Here is a 21,156-nt window from a genome sequence, read left to right as displayed (position 1 = left end):
ATTATTTGTTGATGCTTTTAATGACTGTTTCTTTACTCAGCATGTTAGGGAGAATACCTCAGATTGTAAGATTTAGTACTTAGTAATAATTTGGAAATAACAACTGATCTCTATGTGAAGAAGTACCTGAGCAATAATGATCTATTACATTGTCTGATTTCAGTTGCAGAGGTGAATTAACACCACTGATTGTTGTTTGTCCCTAATTTCAGAAGGGCTAAATTTTCAATTCATAAGAAGAATTTGGGAAAGGTACATCAAGCTTTAGTTTTCCAGCATGAATATCATCTCCTTAGAAGTGCCGCTGATCTTGATTCCCACTTTTCAGGCCGTGATGTTATTGCTGGATAAGTCAGGCTTTTAAAACAACTTTGAATGCATATTGATTTTATCAAGTATAGCACCAAAATCTAGATCAAAAATAAGTTTGTTTTTGCAATGAACTCGAGAAACCTAAAACTATCACTGTGCCATACAAAGTGACAATACATTTCTAACAATTTACCTTCAATTTCCCAGAGCTGTGATCCAATAAAACTTTCTGGCGTCGCTTTTTTCTTGAAATGTGCATTGGTGAGAGACTTTGAGGATCCAGTAACTTCTTTGTGAAGGTATCTTCAGTTTTTTCATCATCTTGGGGCCTGAGATATATCAGGTAAATATAAAGAAATCTGTGCTTCTAATGTCTATAGAATTATAAGTTCAAATTGGAGACCAAGAATAATACCCTTTTTTGCAACACTGTACATCGGTGTTTAGCTGGACTAAGAAGTGTGTTTGCATCCAGAATCAATCACACTTTGAGTTTCATATCGTTGTGATTTGGGACCAATTGGATGTGATTTTAAACATATGCTGAAAAGTCAGCAGCATGTCTGCTGCACCTGCCTGAGATCTTCAGTAGGATTGGAGGTGTGGTGGAGGTTACCTAGTGCTTGGCAATGGGTTGTAGAACATTGATCATTTCTGTTCTTCCTAGATCCACATAAATGTCCCTAAAACATGCTTCAGGCATTTATTGGAGTGGCCTTCAATGTTTCCTTTCAGGATGCAGCTTGTTACTGGTTAGACTGATCATTTGCCTTGAAATGCAATTGCACTGCACCTATTTTACACCTAGGCATCCTTTATGGTGGGCGGCACACGCACGCTCATTCCACAACTGAAGTACGCCACCTACCATATTGGGTCAGGCTGCTCAGGGCATGGGTCTGAAAATTCCTTTGTATTGACCTAACCAGAGATCATTTGAAAAGCTATGCATCATTTTTTAAAGACGGGGAATGTCATTTTATTTCTTGGTTCTCATAAAAACTGTGAACAGAAAATAAATCAGTCATGTGTATGGCTGTCCAGCATTACCTTTGGACAAAGACAAAGAGATTATTCTTTCTATAATTCAATCAGGCAATTTATTTAACACTCATGTTCTATATAGCTCATTTCTCAGCTGAGTTAATATCATGATTTTTACTTACTGCCTTAACTGCAGCTGTTTTCCATAGTTGATCAAAATATGCAACTTTACTCACGTTATCTAAGAGAATGACTTGAAGGTAAAAAAAAAACACTTCATCCCTAACTACAGATTTATAACATTAATGTACTTTGAGAATGTGACTAACAAATACCCTCTGCCTGAGCAGGTAGTTTCCAGTAATTGTGTTTTTTAAAAGGATTAGATTACTATCAAATTTGATATTTACAGAAGTACAGTCTTGGGATTTTAAGTTATTGAAGTAACAAACTATACAGAGTAAAATATTTGGAGTTAAGTTGATGTCTCCCAACATGTTTGTTTTTTGAAAGAAGTAACATGAACAGTAGTCTCTTATCAGGTTTGCCAAAAATCCAGTAAGAATGTTCAAGTTGTCTAGGACAACTGTTTACTGTATACAAGAAAGAGACTTCCCAGCTTGTTCATTTTTAAAAAGAACACACCACCTGAAAGGAAACAGCCACTTATAAAAACAAATTTGTTTGATAAAGTACTTTTAAAGTATTACAGTACGTTACTGATAAACATGCTGCAACTAGAAATCCTTTCATTTTTACTAAAAATAGCATGTGGTATTGGCCAGCACTTGCCAGTCAAAGCATGGCACCCACTGTTAGTTTGACTTGCCCTTGCCCATTTAATCTCCATAATATTTTGCACTGCAAGTTGCTATAATTGGGACATGGAAAAGGTGTGGTGCTCCCTGCAGGGGATCTGGGATTTGACTGAACAGGGCAAGTAACTGAACCCATGAGATTGAACGATTGTAAAATTATCAGTGCAAGGACTGAAAAGAAAGTGTAAGTTAACGTGGTGAAATCAATGTCAAATCAGGTACAGAAAGGGAAATAAAGAGAGGGCTCGAAAGATTAGATTAAGAGAGAAAGGAAAAAGCAACTGAACTTTTAAAATGAAATCTCCAACAATTAAAACCTGAAGGAATAAAGTTAATTTTCAATGCCAGAGAAGCTGACTGGCAGTAACTAACACTTATATTGTTCAAAGGGTACCTAGACTTGACTTAACTTCCTGAGGTGAGTTTACTTCATATCTAAAGTGCAAGTACAAGAACTTCACACCACTCAATGCATTTGAATAGGAGCCAGTCAGAGAGATGTCATTTTTGCAAAGGTAGCAACAGACTGGCGCATCTTCAACAGCAATTTTCTGATTTCCACATTTAATTGCTCTTCTGCCCTAGCCTGGTATTTGTGCATAAATAACAGTGAGTGCTATTGGCCAGCAAATTTTGGGCCATTATTTAAAGTATGCCCAGGTGCTATAAATACTTAAATAAAAACATAAAGTGCTGGAAATACTCAGCAGGTCTGGCAGAATCTGTGGAGAGAGAAACAGAGTTAACGTTTCAGGTCTGTGACCTTTCATCAGAATAACTCTGCTTTTCTCCCCACAGATGCTGCAAGACCTGCTGAGTATTTCCAGCACTTGCCGTTTTTATTTCAGATTTCCAGCATCCACAGTATTTTGCTTTTATGCTATAAATACTTGCTTAACTAAGTTATGAGGGAAGAATCTTTTGTGTTGGAATGGGAGGGAAAACAGTCAAGACCCTCCATAATTAATGGAGCTTGGAGTTTAGAAAGGACTTTTCAGAATCCCTAGTTCACAACCTAAATATGATTATGTTATTAATGTAACACATTGGAGGTTCATATAGTTTACTTTGTAACTTATACAGGATATAAGTGGACAGGAAGAGAGGCCATATATGCACAAACTTAGCACCGATGTTCTATATGGTTAATTTGTCAGCTAAGTATACAAAAAAATTGCCTTAGCTGCAGATATTTTCCACAGCTTTAAGTCCATAACTGGCACATTTACCCTTATTATCTAAGGCAATGAGATTAAGAAAGAAAAAAGCACTCAATCCAAAGCTACAGATTTATGGGATTCATGAAATCTCACATCCTGAAATTTATTCTCAGCTGTCTGGAAAACATCCATAGGTATGCTGAGCACCCCAGAGCTCTTAAGTTCCAGGTCATTTTCTACTTGGTCATGTATTATAACAGTGAACAAAAGTCTTATTGTTGCTGATGACAACAATTAATCATCTGATATTTAACATCCTATCTCAGGTTATTTATTTACCATCCCACCCTTTAAGTGAAATAGAACATTTTTTGTGAACATAAAGATTTGATTTAGCACAATTTTTCCTCTGTGGAAACATGTAATCAATTTTTAAATTAGGGAGTTAAACACCTGTAACAAAAATAGAATCATAGAATGATACAAAACAGGAAACTATTTGGCCCATTATACCTGTGCCATCTCACTGGTACAGCACACAGTCGTGGGAAAAATTACTGTGCAGCATTGGCTGGAAAAAAAATCACAAAGGAGCAACTCAGAATCACAGAATTGTTCCAGCACAGAAGGAGGCCATTCCACCTGTCGTGGCTGCGCCAGCTCTCCAAAACAGCAATTCACCTAGTGCCGCTCCCTGGCTTTCTCCCCATAGCCCTGCACATTGTACCTTTTCAGACAACAATCCAATTCCTGCTTGAATGCTTCGATTGAACCTACCTCCACCACACTCTCAAGCAGTGCATTCCAGATCCTAACCACTTGCTGTGTGAAAAAGGTTTTCCTCATTTCACTTTTGCTTCTTTTGCCAATTAACTTAAATCAGTGTCCTCTTGTTCTCAATCCCTCCACCAATGGAAACAGTTTTTCCCTATCTACTCTGCCCAGACCCCTCATGATTTTGAATACAGCTATCAAATCTCCTCTCAAACTTCTCTTCTCCAAAGAAAACAGTCCCAACATCTCCAATCTATCCATATAACTGTCATTCCTCATCCCTGGAACCATTTCTATGAACCTTTTCTGCACTCTGTCCAATGCCTTCACATCTTTTCTAAAGTGTGGTGCCCATAACTGGACACAGTATTCCAGCGGAGGTTGAATGGGTGTTCTATAGAAGTTTAACATAACTTCCTCGCTTTTATACGCTATGCCCCTATTAATGAAGCCTAGGATGCTGGACACTCTATTAACCGTGCTCTGAACCTGCCCTGCCACCTTCAATGATTTATGCTCATGTACACGCAGGTCCCTCTGCTCCTGCAGCCCATTAGAATTGCACCCTTTATTTTATATTGTGTCTCTGCGTTCTTCCTACCAAAATGAATCACTTTACATTTCACTGCATTAAATTTCATATCCACCCATTCCACCAACCTGTCTATGTCATTTTGAAGTTCTACACTATCCTCCTCACTGTTCACAATGCTTCCAAGTTTTGTATCGTCTGCAAATTTTGAAATTATGCCCTGTACACCAAGGTCTAAGTATAATATATATCAGGAAGAGCAAGGGTCCCAAGACTGACCCTTAGGAACTCCATCACAAACCTTCTTCTTGTACGAAAAACATCCATTAAACACTACTCTCTGTTTCCTGTTACTTAGTCAATTTCGTATCCACATTGCTACTGTCCCTTTTATTCCATGAACTATAATTTTGCTCACTAGTCTGTTATATGGCACTGTATCAAATGTCTTTTGGAAGTTCATGTACACCACACCAACTGTATTACCCTCATCAACCCTCTCTGTTACCTCATCAAAAAATTTCAGCAAATTAGTTAAACCCAATTTGCCCTTTCACAAATCCATGCTGGCTTTCCTCAATTAACTCGCATTTGCCCAAATGACTATTAATTTTGTCCTGAATTATCATTTCTAGAAACTTCCCCACCACCGACGTTAAAACTTCCTTGTTGTTTCGCCATAGTGCTTTAAATTTTTCCATTCAATTTTTTCTTTTGAATATTACTATTGCATCTGCTTCCACCTCCCTTTCAGCCAGTGCATTCCAGATTACAACAACTCGTTGTGCAAAAAAGGTTTTTTCATGGCACCTCTGGTTCTTTAGCCAATCACCTTGAATCAGTGTCTTCTGGTTACTAACCCTTCTGCCACTGGAAACAGTTTCTCATTATTTACTCTTGCATGATTTTGAATATGTCTATCAAATCTCTGACTAACCTTCTCTGCTCGAAGAGAACAATCCTAGTTTCTCTGAATACTGGTACCATTCTAATAAATCTCTTCTGGTCCCTCTTCAAAGTCTTGACATCTTTTTTAAAGTGTGGTAGCCAGAATTCAAAACAGTACAACAGCTGAGGCCTAACCAGTGTTTTACAGAGATTTAGCATAACTTCCTTACTTTTAACAGTCAAATGGAAAAGAAAGATCAGCAACCTGCTAGGGTTGTCTTTGATCTACTAAGAAACACTGTCCGTACACTGGTGAGAAAGTTCACTGTACTGCAATGACTGGAAAATAAATCACAAAGGGACAATTAAATGTTTAGAGATGTACTAATGTCATGGGGTTGAAACAGTCTCATGTGATTCTTCCCACTCAGGTAATTTGTGAGACCTCACTTTGGAACATATGCTTGTTTTTGCCTTAAGGGATTCTCTACAGGGAAAAGTCCATTATTTGTAATCCTGAGGCCTTTGGGCAGCCAGATGAAAACAGGATAGAGGAGATGCTCCTTAGAAGAAAAAAGAAGACGCTATAAGTTAAGTAATCTTCTCCACACTAATAGAGATTGACCAAGCACAAAGAATTACAAGGAATATTCAGCACAGGAACAGGCTATTCGGCCAAACCAGTCCACGACAGCATCTATGCTCCACTGGAGCCTCCTCCCATCTTTCCTTATCTAACTCTAACAGCATAACCCACTATTTCCTTCTCCCTCATATGCTTAATTGCATCTATGCTATTCACCTCAACCACTTTCTGGAGTAGCCAGTTCCACATTCTCATACTCTCTGAATTCCCTATCTGATTTCTTGGTGTCTGTCTCACATTGATGGTCTCTAGTTTTGCTCTTCCCTAAAGTGGAAACACTCTGTGTCTACTCTATCAAAACTTTTCATAATCTTAAAGGCCTCTATTAGATCACTCCTCAGCCTTATTTTTTCAAGAAAAAAGAGACCCAGCCTGTTCATCCTTTCCTGATAGGTATAACTTCATACTTCTTGTAACCCTCCCCAGTGCCTTTATATCCTTTTTATAATGTGGCAACCAGAATTGTACACAATACTTCGTGCGGTTTAACCAAGGTTTGAAACAAGTTTAGCATAACTAGAAATAATCCTACTGCTTGGTTTTTTTTTTAAAAAGGCGTTTTTAACCTGCATCGCAACTTTTAGTGATTTGTGTATTTGTACTCTGCATCTGTTCTGTTCCTCTACCCCATTTGGATTCTTGTTTTCCAATGTGTGGCCTCCTTATTTTTCTTACCAAAGCTCACACTTATCTGTGTTGAAATTCATTTGTCAATTAAATGCCCATTCTGCAAATGTACTAATGTCTTATTGTAATTTGTTGCAATTCTCCTCAGTATTGACTATTCTTATGGCCACATGTGAGGGGTGTGGGTGGTTCCCACTGATCAACTCCCACCTGACCACAGCAAGTTTTTTTGTTATTAGAGTTTTAACCCCTTTGTGCTTTATTTGTCAAATAAACAGACAGTGACAGGTGTTCTTATAAATTTAAAATAGAAGATTAATTATTTATTAAGTAATATGCCTTATCCTGAAATTGTCACAACCACACCTTCTCACGCATTCACTCACGCACACACAAACACACACATACAGCAGAAGAGACAGAGAGGAAAAGGGGTAAGTTGTTTTAAGTGAGGTAGGGTTTCAGGGTTCACAGTAAACCTGTTGAATTCTCTTGCAGGTCAAGTTCTCTTTGGTTGCAAGCCTGAGATGTTTGTAGATTTCTCTGTTGGTTGAAAGTTCAGTTTGAAGACACAGGGTCACTTCCAATTCTCTGCTCCATAAATTGAAAAGGTAGAATTCACAGCAGGGTGCCTTGCTTTTAAGCTTGCTAGATTTTCTCCCTGCTCTTAGCTGAACAAACTTTTCGTGATGCTTCTTCCTGTATCTCCTTCTCCCTCCAGAGAGCTACCTTTTACGGTCAAAAATGGTTTCTCAACTTTGCCTCTGTTGGGAAATGGATTTTCCTCCCTGTAGTGACCAACAATGGCCCAAGATGTGGCTACTTCACACCTTCTTTGTTTCAGAAGAACTCATTTGATTCAAAAATGTCTCCTGTTGGGTTTTGGGATGGGTGCAATTAACACCTCTTAGCTTTGAATGTATTCTTTGTCCTTGCCAGTCAGCAAACAATTTGAATACACAAGCTAGGTCTTTTGACCTTCGGCAACCATTTTAAAACACATTATCCACTGTTTAAAAAGAAAGGTCTATTTTTATAACTCTTCATGGTGAGTTCTTGTAGTTTCAATTGCTGTACTTTACTGAGTGTCATACTATGCTTTCTAATTTGGAGTTATGTGCAAATTTAGAAATTGTATTCTCAAGAAGACTTGTGCTGCAGAACTAGCCACGCCCTTAGCAAAGCTGTTGCATTACAATGTGGAAAATTTCCCACATATGTCTTTGTCCACAAAAAGCAGGAAAAATGCAATCTGGCCAATTGCCGCCACATCAGTCTAATCTCGATCTTATGGAAAGTGATGGAAGGTGTCGTTGACATTGTTGTCAAGCGCCACTTTACCAAACAACAACCTGCTCACTGATGCTCAGTTTAGGTTCTGCCAGGGCCACTCAGCTCCTGACCTCATTACAGCCTTGGTTCAAACATGGACAACAGAGCTGAACTCAAGAGGTGAGCTGAGAGTGCTTGCCCTGGATATCAAGGCAGCATTTGACCGAGTGTGGCATCAAAGAGCCCTAGCAAAATTGAAGTCAATGGAAATCAGGGGAAAACCCTCCACAGTTTGGAGTCGTACCTAGCACAAAAGAAGATGGTTGTGGTTTTTGGAGGCCAACCATCTCAGCCCCAGAACATTGCTGCAGGAGTACCTCAGGGTTGTGTCCTAGGCCCAACCATCCTCAGCTGCTTCATCAATGACCTTCCCTCCATCATAAGGCCAGAAATGGGGATGTTCGCTGATGATTGGTCGATGTTCAGAACCATTCGCAACTCCTCAGGTACTGAAGCAGTCCATACCCACATGCAACAAGACCTGGACAACATCCAGGCTTGGGCTGATAAGTGGAAATTAACATTCACACCACACAAGTGTCAAAGAATGACGATCTCCAACAAGAAAGAATCTAACCATCTCCCCTTGACATTCAATGGCATTACCATTGTTGAATCCCTTACTATCAACAAACTGGGGGTTACTATGGACCAGAAACTGGACTGGAGTACATAAATACTGTGGATACACGAGCAGGTCAAAGGCTGAGAATTCTGTCGTGAATAACCCACCTCCTGACTCCCCACAGCTTGTCCACCATCTAAAAGGCACGAGTCAGGAGTGTGATGGAATACTCCCCAGTTGTCTGGATGAGTGCAGCTCCAACAACACTCAGGAAGCTCCACACCATCCAGGACAAAACAGCCAGCTTGATTGGCACCCCATCCACCACCTTAAACATTCATTCCCTCCACCACTGACGCACAGTGGCAGCAGTATATGCCATCTACAAGGTGCACTGCAGCAACTCGCCAAGGCTTCTTCATAGCACATTGCAAACCTGTGACCTTTACCACCTAGAAGGACAAGGACAGCAGATGCATGAGAATATCACCATCTGCAAATTCTCCTCCAAGTCACACACCATCCTGACTTGGAACTATATCACCGTTCCTTCTGTTACTGGATCAAAATCCTGGAACTCCCTCCCTAACAGCACTGTGAGTGTATTCGCACCAGATGGACTGGAGCTTTATTTTATTTAGAGATACAGCACTGAAACAGGCCCTTCGGCCCACCGAGTCTGTGCCGACCATCAACCACCCATTTATACTAATCATACACTAATCCCATATTCCTACCACATCCCCACCTGTCCCTATATTTCCCTACCACCTACCTATACTAGGGGCAATTTATAATGGCCAATTTACCTACCAACCTGCAAGTCTTTTGGCTTGTGGGAGGAAACCGGAGCACCCGGAGAAAACCCACGCAGACACAGGGAGAACTTGCAAACTCCACACAGGCAGTACCCAGAATTGAACCCAGGTCGCTGGAGCTGTGAGGCTGCGGTGCTAACCACTGCGCCACTGTGCCGCTGTTCATGAAGGCAGCTCACCACCACCTTCTCAAGGGCAATTAGGGATGGGTAACAAAGGCTGGCCTTGCCAGTGATGCCCACATCCCATGAAACAAAAATACATCTGCAATTCCCTGCCTTGCTTCCATGCCTCCTATCTCCAAAGGTGCTTCTTCTATAGGTATGAGGATCACCATGTATGGCCATCATCTCCGGTTCTTGAATCTTCCCTCACGTTGTGAGCTCTCTTCTCCTGCAATCATATAAATTTCCATTGTTACTTGCCCATCAAAGACACGCATTACGCCTATGCTTGTGGCAGCCTAACTGTCCATCATGGTGCCACAGGGATGCCTCCTGCATGCAGCCAATCAGTACTGGCTCTGCAGGAATCAACTCTGCCTGACCAGTGTCCTCCACAGAGAAACTAACATGCATCTGACAAACCAATGCTGATGCCTGGGTATTGCCACTAACTGGTTGGGCACCCACTTCTCTAATCTCATATTCATCTTCAGTCACCATTAAGGCTGCAAGCTTAATATTATGTGCTACACTCACCTTGCCAGAATGCATTAGGTTGTTGATCCTTTTTTGACACTACTGCCAAATACACACCACAGCGCTTCACCTCTTCTGCTATCTCCATTCCTGCCTGTTTGCTTTGACAAGCCAGTGTCCCCCTGCCGTCCTGAGGGAACAGGACTTCTCTCTTAGTCCCTGCAGCTTGGAGGAACACCTCCATGGAAGCATCTGTGAACCTGGGCACAATTCTTGCTCTGCCTTCTGTCACTATCTCTGCAATTGCCCAGGCTCCGGGCCTGCTACCTTTAAAACAGCTGCTAACTGCCTTTTAAAGATGGCGTCAGCTTTGCCCGCGCCGGTTACTTCCTCCTGCCCTTGCCTCCTGATTGGTTGGCTCCCACACCTGCCGGCCATTAATTGGATGGCCCCAAGAATATCATGCTCCCACTTCTGCCCCCTCCTGCATGGCCATGCCACCTGCTTTTGGTCCTGATGTCAAGAGTTCTTTGCGGTCGGCAAAATCTCAGCCAACATCTCCAGGTCATTTAGACCTACACCTACTTATTTGTAACTGAGATAGATATTGGAAATCTGTATTTGCAAAGTATTGCACTTGCTTTTGGTTTCTAATTAAAAGTGCAACTTAACACAGTCTGCCATTAATCACAGGTTTTATATATGTACTGTAGTGTTCTGAAACACTAGTCAACTGTTCAAGTCTTGTTCGATTTCATCAAGCAGTATTGGCCAGCTAGTGGTATTTGCTTCAGAGTGGGAGGGGTGCGGAAGAGAGAGATAAGCAGAGCTTCATTCAGCTTGACTTGGTTCAAAGACGACAAGCCTGGTAAAGGGAGATTGCAAATAAACATATTCTATGCGGCAGATACAGGTATTCAATACCTGAGGCATGCAGTTTCACTGTATTCCAGGGTGCAGTAGTTGATTTCTCAACCAACTTGGCTTAATAATGAGGTCTGGAGAAGTAAATTTGTCATTGAAAGCTGTGATCCTTTCCACTTGGCTCCAGTTAATGAAGCAAGGCAATGGATAGGGTGAGCTTAGCTTTACAATCTGAAGGAAGCTTATCAATATGCTGCTAGGATGCATGGGTTTAACTGGTTAAACTGCAGCACTATTAAGCAAACACAGGGATTTCCTTAAGCCTTAGCTCTTGGCAATCTGCTCCCAAGTGCTCTGGATTTAGGTAAATCATAGAATGGTTACAGCATAGACGGAGGCCATTTGGCCCGTTGTGACTGTGCCGGCTCTCTACAAGAGCAACTCACCTAGTACCACTCTTTCGCCTTTTCCCCATGGTCCTGCAATTTTTTTCTCTTCAGATAATTATCCAATTCTCTTTTGAAGGCCTCGATTGGATCTGCCTCCACCACACACTCAGGTAGTGCATTCCAGATCCTGATCACTCACTGCATAAAAAATTTTCTCATGTTGCTGTTGCTTCTTTTGCCAATCACCATCAATCAATGCCTTCTGGCTCTGGATCCTTCCGCCAATGGGAAAAGTTTTTTCCTATCTACTCTATATAGACCCCTCATGATTTTGAACACCTCTATCAAATCTTCTCTTAATCTTCTCTTCGCCAAGGAGAACAGTCCCAACTTCTCCAATCTATCCACACAACTGAAGTTCCTCATCCCTGGAACCATTCTTGTGAATCTTTTCTGCACCTGCTCTAACGCCTTAACATCATTCCTAAAGTGTGGTGCCCAGAAGTGAACACAGTGTGCTGGATTTTAAGAGCCCGCTGGTGACGTCAGCGGCGAGCTCAAAAAATGGTGGCCCGCACATGCGGACCACACGCCAAAGAGCAGCTGTAATCTCCCGCGTGGCAGCTAATTTAAATAGCCGGGGCGGTCCCCAACCCCCCCAATCACTTGGAGAGGGCAGGCTATCTGTCCCCGACAACGGCTTTAGCTGCCTGTGTGCAAGTGCTGGCGCCCTTTTTAAGGGCAGCCAGCTTTGCCGGTCGATTTGAATTTTTAAAGCAGTATCCTCCAAAATTTATCCAATAAATTTCTAACGCCCCTTTCCCACCCCCCAATAATAATTACATTAACTATTTGCCCTTCACCCCACACCCCTCCCACCCCCGCTCCAAGACACTTAACTTTTAAATCCGACCTTCCTCCTCAAACTGCACAAAGTTTAACATTTACCCCTTCCCACCATCCCCTATACCCATTACGTTTATTTGACCCCGTTCCCCATCCCCGCACTGAAACGCTTAACTCCTCCCCCCTCCCCACTTGTGTAGCGCCAACATTCCCCGGACAGGGAATTGAAGGCGCAGGAGTGCCAACTGCTGTGCCAAAGATCACAGTAGGCCCAGAAGATTTCAGGTAAGTTTATATAAATTTATTCATGTTATTCATTTAAATGTTGAAATGCTGTTCCTGTCGCCACGGAGCCCAACATTGTGAGCTTGGCAAAATCCAGCCCAATATTCCAGCTGAGGCCAAACCAGTGTTTTATACAAATGGCATGTATTCCTATGGGAAAAAAGTGCATATTCCATTTCAGGCAAATAGCCCAAATTTATGGATTTCACAGTTGTTTGAACTGAAAGCAGTTAAAGGTGAGGGCTTTTATGCATAACAGATCGAGCAACATTAAATAAACATAACAAAAGATTTAGACTCTGGGGGTAAAGCCTAAATTAATTTTAATTTGTTTACTTTTGGTTGGGTGCTTATTATGTGCTGGCTAATTTCCCTATGGTAACAATGAACATTGAATACATTTTGTCTGTTATGGGTACGGTTGTCAAATATATATTTACTAGCAGAACGTCTGTGGCATTTGCTCAGGGTAATTCAAATCATAGGATGTTTTTTAATAACAGGCATATTATGCCATGGAATGCACAATGTATTACTCTGCTTCTACAATGCAGTTGTGTTTACCTCTGCCAGTTCCTTCAAGGCCAGTACAATTGCTGCAAATAGGCACAACTAGAGGAAAGCCACTGTTGGCGAATGAAGTATGCACTTACATTTTTGCCAAACTTGGCTCACGGTGGAAATCACCTCTCAAAATGAAAACACTGAATTGTTGGCAGTAACACTAAATTCATAGTTGAATTCAATTGCTACCCACCTGGAAATAAATGCCAAACTGTCATTATACCCTTTTTAGTTTAGAATAATCATGTAAATTAGCATTATTCGCACATGAAATCATTATGAAATTATTCCAATCATTACATCATTAAAAAATATTATTTTTTGTATCCTTTTAAGAAACTCGTTCACTACGAGATGCAATTTTCATGTTCCACTAAACAATTCTCATGGTGTGAATGATGTAACAATTTTAGTATGCTGAAATTAGTTTAATGTTTTTTGTTGAATGCTACATTTTTCCTTTTCATGGGCTGCATTTTACTAGCTTGCCGCCGATCTCAAGCGAGGTTTAAAACTGAGCCCATTGCAGAGCATCGCAGTGGCTCATTATCATAGGCAAGACACTCCGACCCTCCAAATGACATGGATGGGGCAAGATTTGTGTGGGGTCATATGATGAGCAGGTGCTGGGGCCCTGAACCTGCTTATTGCCAACTTGCAAATAGTTACTCTGCTTTGGCAAAGCGCCAGTGTCCTGTGCAGTTGAGATCCTCTTCTTCCACTCAAGTTCAACATTTTTTCTTCCGGGCTACTGCACCTGGGTGCATAATCTTCATTTTGCACATACATGAAATTGAGATAGAATTCTATCAGAAAAGGAAAATACTTTTTCAGAAATAAAAGCATCGTTCAATAATATCAACATATTATGGGCTTTTCATTTCCTGAATGTAAAAAGCTGCAGACTAATATGCATTTTGAATTTGTATTCATTTTTTTATTGAAATTGTATCAGAAAATACATGTTCCTAGAATTAGAACTATTTGTCAAAGAACCAGGGAAATATGTTTCTCTTTTAGTTGAATTTCAAACCTGAAATATTAAATAAATAATTATGATAAACTGGTGCAGAAGCAAAGTATACGTCAACATCTAAATCTGTGTCTGTCTACCATATGTACAAAACTAGTACAACAGGACATATTTCCTCACTCGTCCTGCATTAGTTTTAAAACCTGAAAAAAAAACTTGCAGCCAGAAGTTAGAGCAGTTAGACTGTGGAATAACCTTTGCATATAAAGGACCAGACAAAAATCCAAAGATGGCAAAGGGGCGCTCCAGGATGACCCCACAGTTCAGTAATGCCTCCCTGCTCACTCTTCTCTAGGCTGTGTGGGCAAGGCGTGAGGTCCTTTTTCCTGGTGATAATAAGAAGAGGCCCTCCCGCCTGACCAAGGCAGCCTGGCTGGAGGTGGCAGAGGAGGTTAGTAGCCATGGGGCTATCCGGCATTACTGGGTCCAATGCCAGAAGAAGGTGAACGATCAGCTTAGCGCTGCAAAAGTAAGTGTCACTTTGTATCAAGGCCCCACTGAACCTGGGTGACCCCACACAGAATGGCACATGCTTAATCACTGCCTCCTTGCTCCTTCAAGCAAAGAGGGCTCATAATGCTCGGAAGGCGAACAGGACTGGTGGAGGAATGCCAGATCTCCCGACGCTGACACAGGCTGAGGAGGATGCCCTGGCTCTGGCAGTGATACATGTGGACTGTTCAGTCAGTGATGTTGAGCTCGGGGTCCTGGGTGAAAGACATACATTTGATGTACACAATGATCACTGTGAAAATCTTAGTGTTTGAGACAGTGCTGTCATAATCGTTACATGCATACCATAAAGACTGACAGTGTGCTCTTCTTATTGTATCTTGCAGGTCAACGCTCTGAATCAACCCCGGCACTCCAGGACACCTCCCGCACCTCAGAGGAAGAGACATCCTCAGAGGACGCAGCATCCCAAGACACTCCCGCACCTTCCACCAGCGCAGATACAGTCGCCTCAGTGGGAATCCGGTCAGCCTTAGAGTCTGGGTCACAAGCTGGTGAGAGCACTGCACACACACCCGAGCAGCTGACTGAGGCTGAGAAAGCTGACGCCCCTGACAGTTGGAGTGCTGTGACTGGCTAAGCCCATGCTGAGCCCCAGGCTACTGATGACCCTCTATTGTTGACAGCACAGGGCATGGTGGAGCTGCAGCAGCAGTCATGGCATCATCTGGTGGAGATACCACAGGCCATGCGCAGTCTTGAGTGGATGATGGGGGAGTCCATCCAGGCCATGACACGTGTCCCAGGCATTTGAGCGCATGGTGTCATCCATGGAGACGACGGCGGCCCTCTTGGTGAGCCACATTCCATGAATCTGCGCTGACCTGCAATCCCTCACCGAGGCCATCAGATCCACTAATCAGTGACAAGGCAGGAGAGGGACCAGGGGCGTGGAGACTGTCCCTGCCCCTGGTCCTTCCCGGGAGAGCAGAGCAGTTCAAACGAGCCCTGTGATGGAGGAGGTGAGCCTGTGCGCCATACCTGGGATCGCCCCTCAAGGTGATTCCATTGTGGCTGCCGGCCCCTTCGCCGGTGAGTCAAGCTTCAGCAGCCACGATGTCAAAGGAGAGTTCTAAGATTTGACACTAAGATTGGTGGAGTAGCAGATAGTGAAGGGGACTGTCAGAGAATACAGCAGAATATAGATAGATTGGAGAGTTGGGCAGAGAAATGGCAGATGGAGTTCAATCAGGGCAAATGCGAGGTGATGCATTTTGGAAGATCCAATTCAAGAGTGAACTATACAGTAAATGGAAAGGTGCTGGGGAAAATTGATGTACAGAGAGATTTGGGTGTTCAGGTCCATTGTTCCCTGAAGGTGGCAACGCAGGTCAATAGAGTGGTCAAGAAGGCATACGGCATGCTTTCCTTCATCGGACGGGGTATTGAGTACAAGAGTTGGCAGGTCATGTTACAGTTGTATAGGACTTTGGTTCGGCCACATTTGGAATACTGCGTGCAGTTCTGGTCGCCACATTACCAAAAGGATGTGGATGCTTTGGAGAGGGTGCAGAGGAGGTTCACCAGGATGTTGCCTGGTATGGAGGGCGCTAGCTATGAAGAGAGGTTGAGTAGATTAGGATTATTTTCATTAGAAAGACGGAGGTTGAGGGGGGACCTGATTGAGGTGTACAAAATCATGAGAGGTATAGACAGGGTGGATAGCAAGAAGCTTTTTCCCAGAGTGGGGGATTCAATTACAAGGGGACACGAGTTCAAAGTGAAAGGGGAAAAGTTTAGGGGGGATATGCGTGGAAAGTTCTTTACGCAGAGGGTGGTGGGTGCATGGAACGCATTGCCAGTGGAGGTGGTAGACGCGGGCACGATAGCGTCTTTTAAGATGTATCTAGACAGATACATGAATGGGCAGGAAGTAAAGAGATACAGACCCTTCAAAAATAGGCGACAGGTTTAGATAGAGGATTTGGAGCGGCGTAGGCTTGGAGGGCCGAAGGGCCTGTTCCTGTGCTGTAATTTTCTTTGTTCTTTTTCTTTGTTCTTTGTTCTGCACTGATGCAGGATTCCCCCAGCCAGCCCCCTTCAGGGCTCATGCGCACAGAGGACAACCGCCAAAGTCATCTACAGCCAAAGAGCAATCTGATCAGCAGCCTTCCTCCAGTCAGGCTGCTAGTGCAGAGGTGGCACTGCAAAGCAGCAGCCGCAAGCATTTAAAAAACACCATGGCACAAATGGGTATGCATGGGTGACACAACACAGGAAAAAGTTGATTCACTAAATGTTCTTCACTAACGTGTCTGTTGTTTTTACTGTGTGAATGACGTGTGCCAGCATGTACTGATCGTATCTCCTCCTATTACATCGTTGGCCTTTCACAACTGCCGATGAATGGAACAACATGACTACCATGCCAGCATTACTCCTGTGTCTCTCCACGGATGCAGTAACATGGACATTGGCCTAGTCTGCTGCTGCCAGTAATGGTGGAGACAAAGATGTTGCAGATGCAGACTGCTGCACAACAGGTGAACGAGGGTGCTGTGTGGCTTGCAGAGCACATGGTGGTCTTTATGACGAGGAGAACTGTTGATCAATGAGGTGTTGCCATGCATCCCTAACTCACAGCTTGCCCTGCATGCAGCACCTGGATGCTCTCTGTCCTCCCATGCACCTTTCCTGCTGTAAGTCCTCATCACTCGAGGATGAGTCCTGCTCATGTCTCTCCTCATCCTGCAAGGCCTCCCCCCTATTAAGTGCGTAGTTGTGCAGAGCACAGCAGACAGCAACTATCTGAGCTACCCTTTCCAGCTCATACTGCAGGGCACCACCCGATCTATCCAGGCAGCGGAAGTGCATATTCAACATGTCAATCACCTGCTCAATAGTGGCTCTTGTATCTCCAAGGCTGGCATTGTATCTCTCCTTTGCAGCACTGGTGGGGGTTTCTCACTGCGGTCAGGAGCCATGTCTGCAAGTGGTAGCCTTGTCTCCAAGAAGCCACCCCTCCATCTGAGCCAGTTCAGTGTGCAGCAGGGACACCTGGGACTGGTGCAGGATGAAGGTGTCATGGCAGCTGCCTGGAAAGTGGGCACAGATTTGCATAAAGAGCTTACAATGATCACAGGCTAGCTGCATGTTGAGCAAGTGGAAGCTCTTTCAGTTTATGTATGCAGCTGGTCACCCGGGGGGTACTTAATGGCCACATGGGTGCAGTCTATGATCCCATGCACCTGTGGAAGCCAAATGCGATGGCCATCTGGGGCCTGGCTCTCAGGGTCTGTCCTGAAGCAGACATAGTCACCGGTCCTCCGGTACAGGGTATCAGTGACTTGCCTGATGCAGCGGTGCAATGCTGACTATGTGATCCCACATCGGTCACCGGTGGGTCCCTGAAATGATGCAGAGGCATAGAAATTAAGAGCCGCTGTCACTTTGAGGGCCACAGGCATAGGATGTCCACCGAAGTCCATCGGCTGCAGTTCATCGTTGAGCAGGGCACAGAGATGCGTCACCATCTCTCTTGACATCTGCAGTCGCCTCTGTAACTGGCACTGCGACATCTGCAGGTATGTCAGGCGGAACATGCAGATATGCGGCGTTCTGTAATGCTGAGTTCGCCTTGGGGGCTGCTGCTGCTCACAACTGGGGGCTTCTACATGGGCTGCACCTGCCTCTTGGTTTTGCCTGTGGCACATATGGCTCCTCATAACAAACGGATCAATGAATAGAGGGTGTACCATCCCCATCTCCAAGTTGCGAATAAACTCGGTTCCTTCACTTCTTCAAAAGTACCTAACATGTCAGAGATTGATGTTAACTTGTACATCAGGTGCTTTCATGCATCAACTATGTCACATGGCATAGCATTGCCCATCTTAGCTTCCACTAAGAGTGGCACAGCATGACTGCATTCAGATTGTAGCAGCGGCATCAATTGGCCCAGAAGCCAGATTACCTTTAAGCTCCAACTGTTTATGGCACCCTTCCCACACACAGGACTCCTGGAGTGTCATTGTTCCTTCACAAAAATTCAATGGTGCAGGGTGCCCCCCCTTGACAGAGGGAGAGCTCTGCCGCCAGTAATACCATCCCCCCTCCCACAATACCATCCCCTCTCCCACTCCCTTCATGCCTGCAGAGTTGTGCCCCAGTAACACCATTCCCACCTCCCTACAGGTATGCAGAGTTGTGCCCCCAGTATGGTCGTATGGGGGGGAGGGGGGGTGAGGGGGTGGAGGCAGCCCTCACCCTGTGCCCGATTGCCAGGCGTGCCCCCCCCCCCCCGCCCCCGGGGTGCAGAAAGGCCAGCAGATGTAGCTGGCCACTTAAGGGTCTTGATTGGCATTGGGCGGGAAGGCCATCTCTCACCCCCACCCCACCGCCAGACCAATGTAAAGTTGGTCGGAGGTGGAATCGGGGCGGTGAGGCCTCCCGAAGCCTGCCGCTCAATTTTACGCCGCCCCCACACCGCCATTTGACCCACTGAGGCGGCATAAAATTCTGGCCTATGATTTCATAAAAAAGTGGTAAGAATGATTGAGTAGCACATTAACACCATCTCAGTTCAGAAGAAAAATAAAATGCAAGGACAAAATAAGACAAGAATAGTGGGAAAAGAAAGGAATAAAAATAAATGTGATCACAAATAAATTGTTTTGGTAATTTCCTTTATAAAGTGGGTGATGTGCACTGAATGGATGATGTCTTTCATTAAAACCTACTGACAAGCAGTAGTGAAGCAACCCTCAACCAACTCACTGCTTATATTTGTGGTGCCTGTGTAAAAGATTCACTGAAGACAAGATTCATGAGTGTGGTTCTCTTCTAAGCCTTTTTCATGCATAAACGTTTCTGGTAAGTTTGCAAGTTTGCATAATCTTCGAAATCCTCTGTTAATTTGTAACACAATGATTTAGCCACTTGCTATTAATCTTTTCAGAAGTTTGTACAGGGCTTACAAATTAGGTTCTTACTATTATTCTTTCGTGGAGTTCTATGCACAAAATTAATCCTAAATAAAACTAGAAAAGGACAGATGATCCTAGTTGGACTGATCTGCAGTATCTTTTGGCAAAATACTGTCTGCATTTGGGTCACAAGATTCTTAACTACATATCTCTGGCCTGGATTTTATATTGCTGCCTCCGTAATTGGTGGCAACCATAAAAAATGGCGGCCCGCATGCGCTGGCTTTACTCCACGGAGCCACCGCGATATTAAAGACGACGGCTCATTTACATGGCTAGAGTGGACCGCCCCCACTGATGACTCGGGAGGGGGTGGGCAGTCCGTCCCCGGCAATGGCTCCCAGCGCCATTGTGCAGGCGCCGACACCATTTTTAAAGGGCTTCCAATCCCTCAATGTAATTAAAATTTTCAAAGTAACATGAGTGTAAAAAAGTGAATTTAGTTATCGCAACCCTCTCCCACCCCCTCCAATTACCTCAAAATGTATTACTTGCCCTCTCCCCACCCCAAAAAACTTGCCTTGAGATTCTGACCTTCCCCCTTTCAAAGTTAATAAACTATGGACTTTAACCCTTCCCACCAGCCCCTAGACCAATCAAAATGTTTCATCGCACTCACTCCCCTCCCACTCTGAAAACTTACCTCCTCCCCCATCCCCACCAGTGTCCCACATCGGATCTCCATCCGGAGATCCGAAGGCATGCGAGTGCCAGCCACCGACCACAATATCGGAGCAGGATGGCCGTTGGGAACAGATAAGTCATTATTTTGCAAGGATTAACATGTTGAAATTCTGATCCTGTCACCGAGCGGCGCGGGGGGTGCTGCCACAAGGCCTCGCCGCTGGCAAAAATATGGGACCAGGCCTTCCTGGCATCAAGGCCCATTGCGGGCCTCTCCCGGGGGCATTTTCCGGGACCCGCCACTTTGGGAGTGTCAGTAAAATTCAGCCTGATATTTCAAAGTATATTGTTGCTCCCCAGCATAATTCTATCACTTGATCATTCAAAAAAGAAACTGAACTAACTTACCAGTAACATTTCAGATTTCTGTTAAGTGTATTAAATGCAAGACACAGAATAAGCAGAAAAGACTCAGCATAATGTGTGTACTTTCTTTCTAATAGTGAAAAATGTAATGAAATGTTCTGTTATTATTTCATTAAACTTTAATCCTTTGACATTGTGCATGCATTTCAAGGGTCGTGCAGTAATATGTATACAAAATTTAAATATTACAGAAGTTTCATTTTTGTTCTGGTTACTGTTATAATACCAGAAGAGCTAAATATGAAGTTAGTTTGGTGTTGACATAACAGATTAATAAATATGCCATGGCTTGGCTTATTTTCAACAACAGACATTTACATAATACCTTTAGCAGACTAAAATGTCTCAACGTGCTTCACAAAGGCAGAAAATAATTGCAGACCAAAAAATCGAGGAAGATGGATCACAGAAGATGACAGAAAGCTAGATTGAAGAGGTTGGTGTTCATTATCTGAATGTATTGTTTAGTTAATTAGTATATGAAGCATGTAATGGTAAAACACACTCTAAGGGCAGATGTGAGAAAACTTGGGAATGCTTCTTATAGAATCATAGAGTTATACAGCACAGAAACAGGCCCTTCAGCCCAT

The 21,156-nt window shown here is 43.5% G+C and overlaps 1 protein-coding gene across 6 annotated transcripts in view; it reads right to left on the bottom strand.

Annotated features, from left to right (window-relative positions):
• Nucleotides 1-21,156, bottom strand: part of cfap221 (cilia and flagella associated protein 221) — a 295,786-nt gene that overhangs the window by 181,039 nt on the left and 93,591 nt on the right. For all 6 annotated transcript variants that reach the window (XR_010975322.1, XR_010975323.1, XM_068035142.1 and 3 more), the window contains exon 9: nucleotides 506-641. Coding sequence is in view for 4 of the 6 variants with exons in the window: in XM_068035142.1 (XP_067891243.1) it covers nucleotides 506-641 (136 nt within the window). In the remaining 2 variants the exon portion in view is untranslated. The remainder of the gene's footprint in view (nucleotides 1-505; nucleotides 642-21,156) is intronic.

The sequence above is a fragment of the Heterodontus francisci genome, chromosome 7, assembly GCF_036365525.1.
Source record: "Heterodontus francisci isolate sHetFra1 chromosome 7, sHetFra1.hap1, whole genome shotgun sequence".
Lineage (NCBI taxonomy): Eukaryota > Metazoa > Chordata > Chondrichthyes > Heterodontiformes > Heterodontidae > Heterodontus > Heterodontus francisci.
Note: the sequence above shows the minus strand (reverse complement) of the source record. Positions and strands in the feature narration are given on the sequence as shown.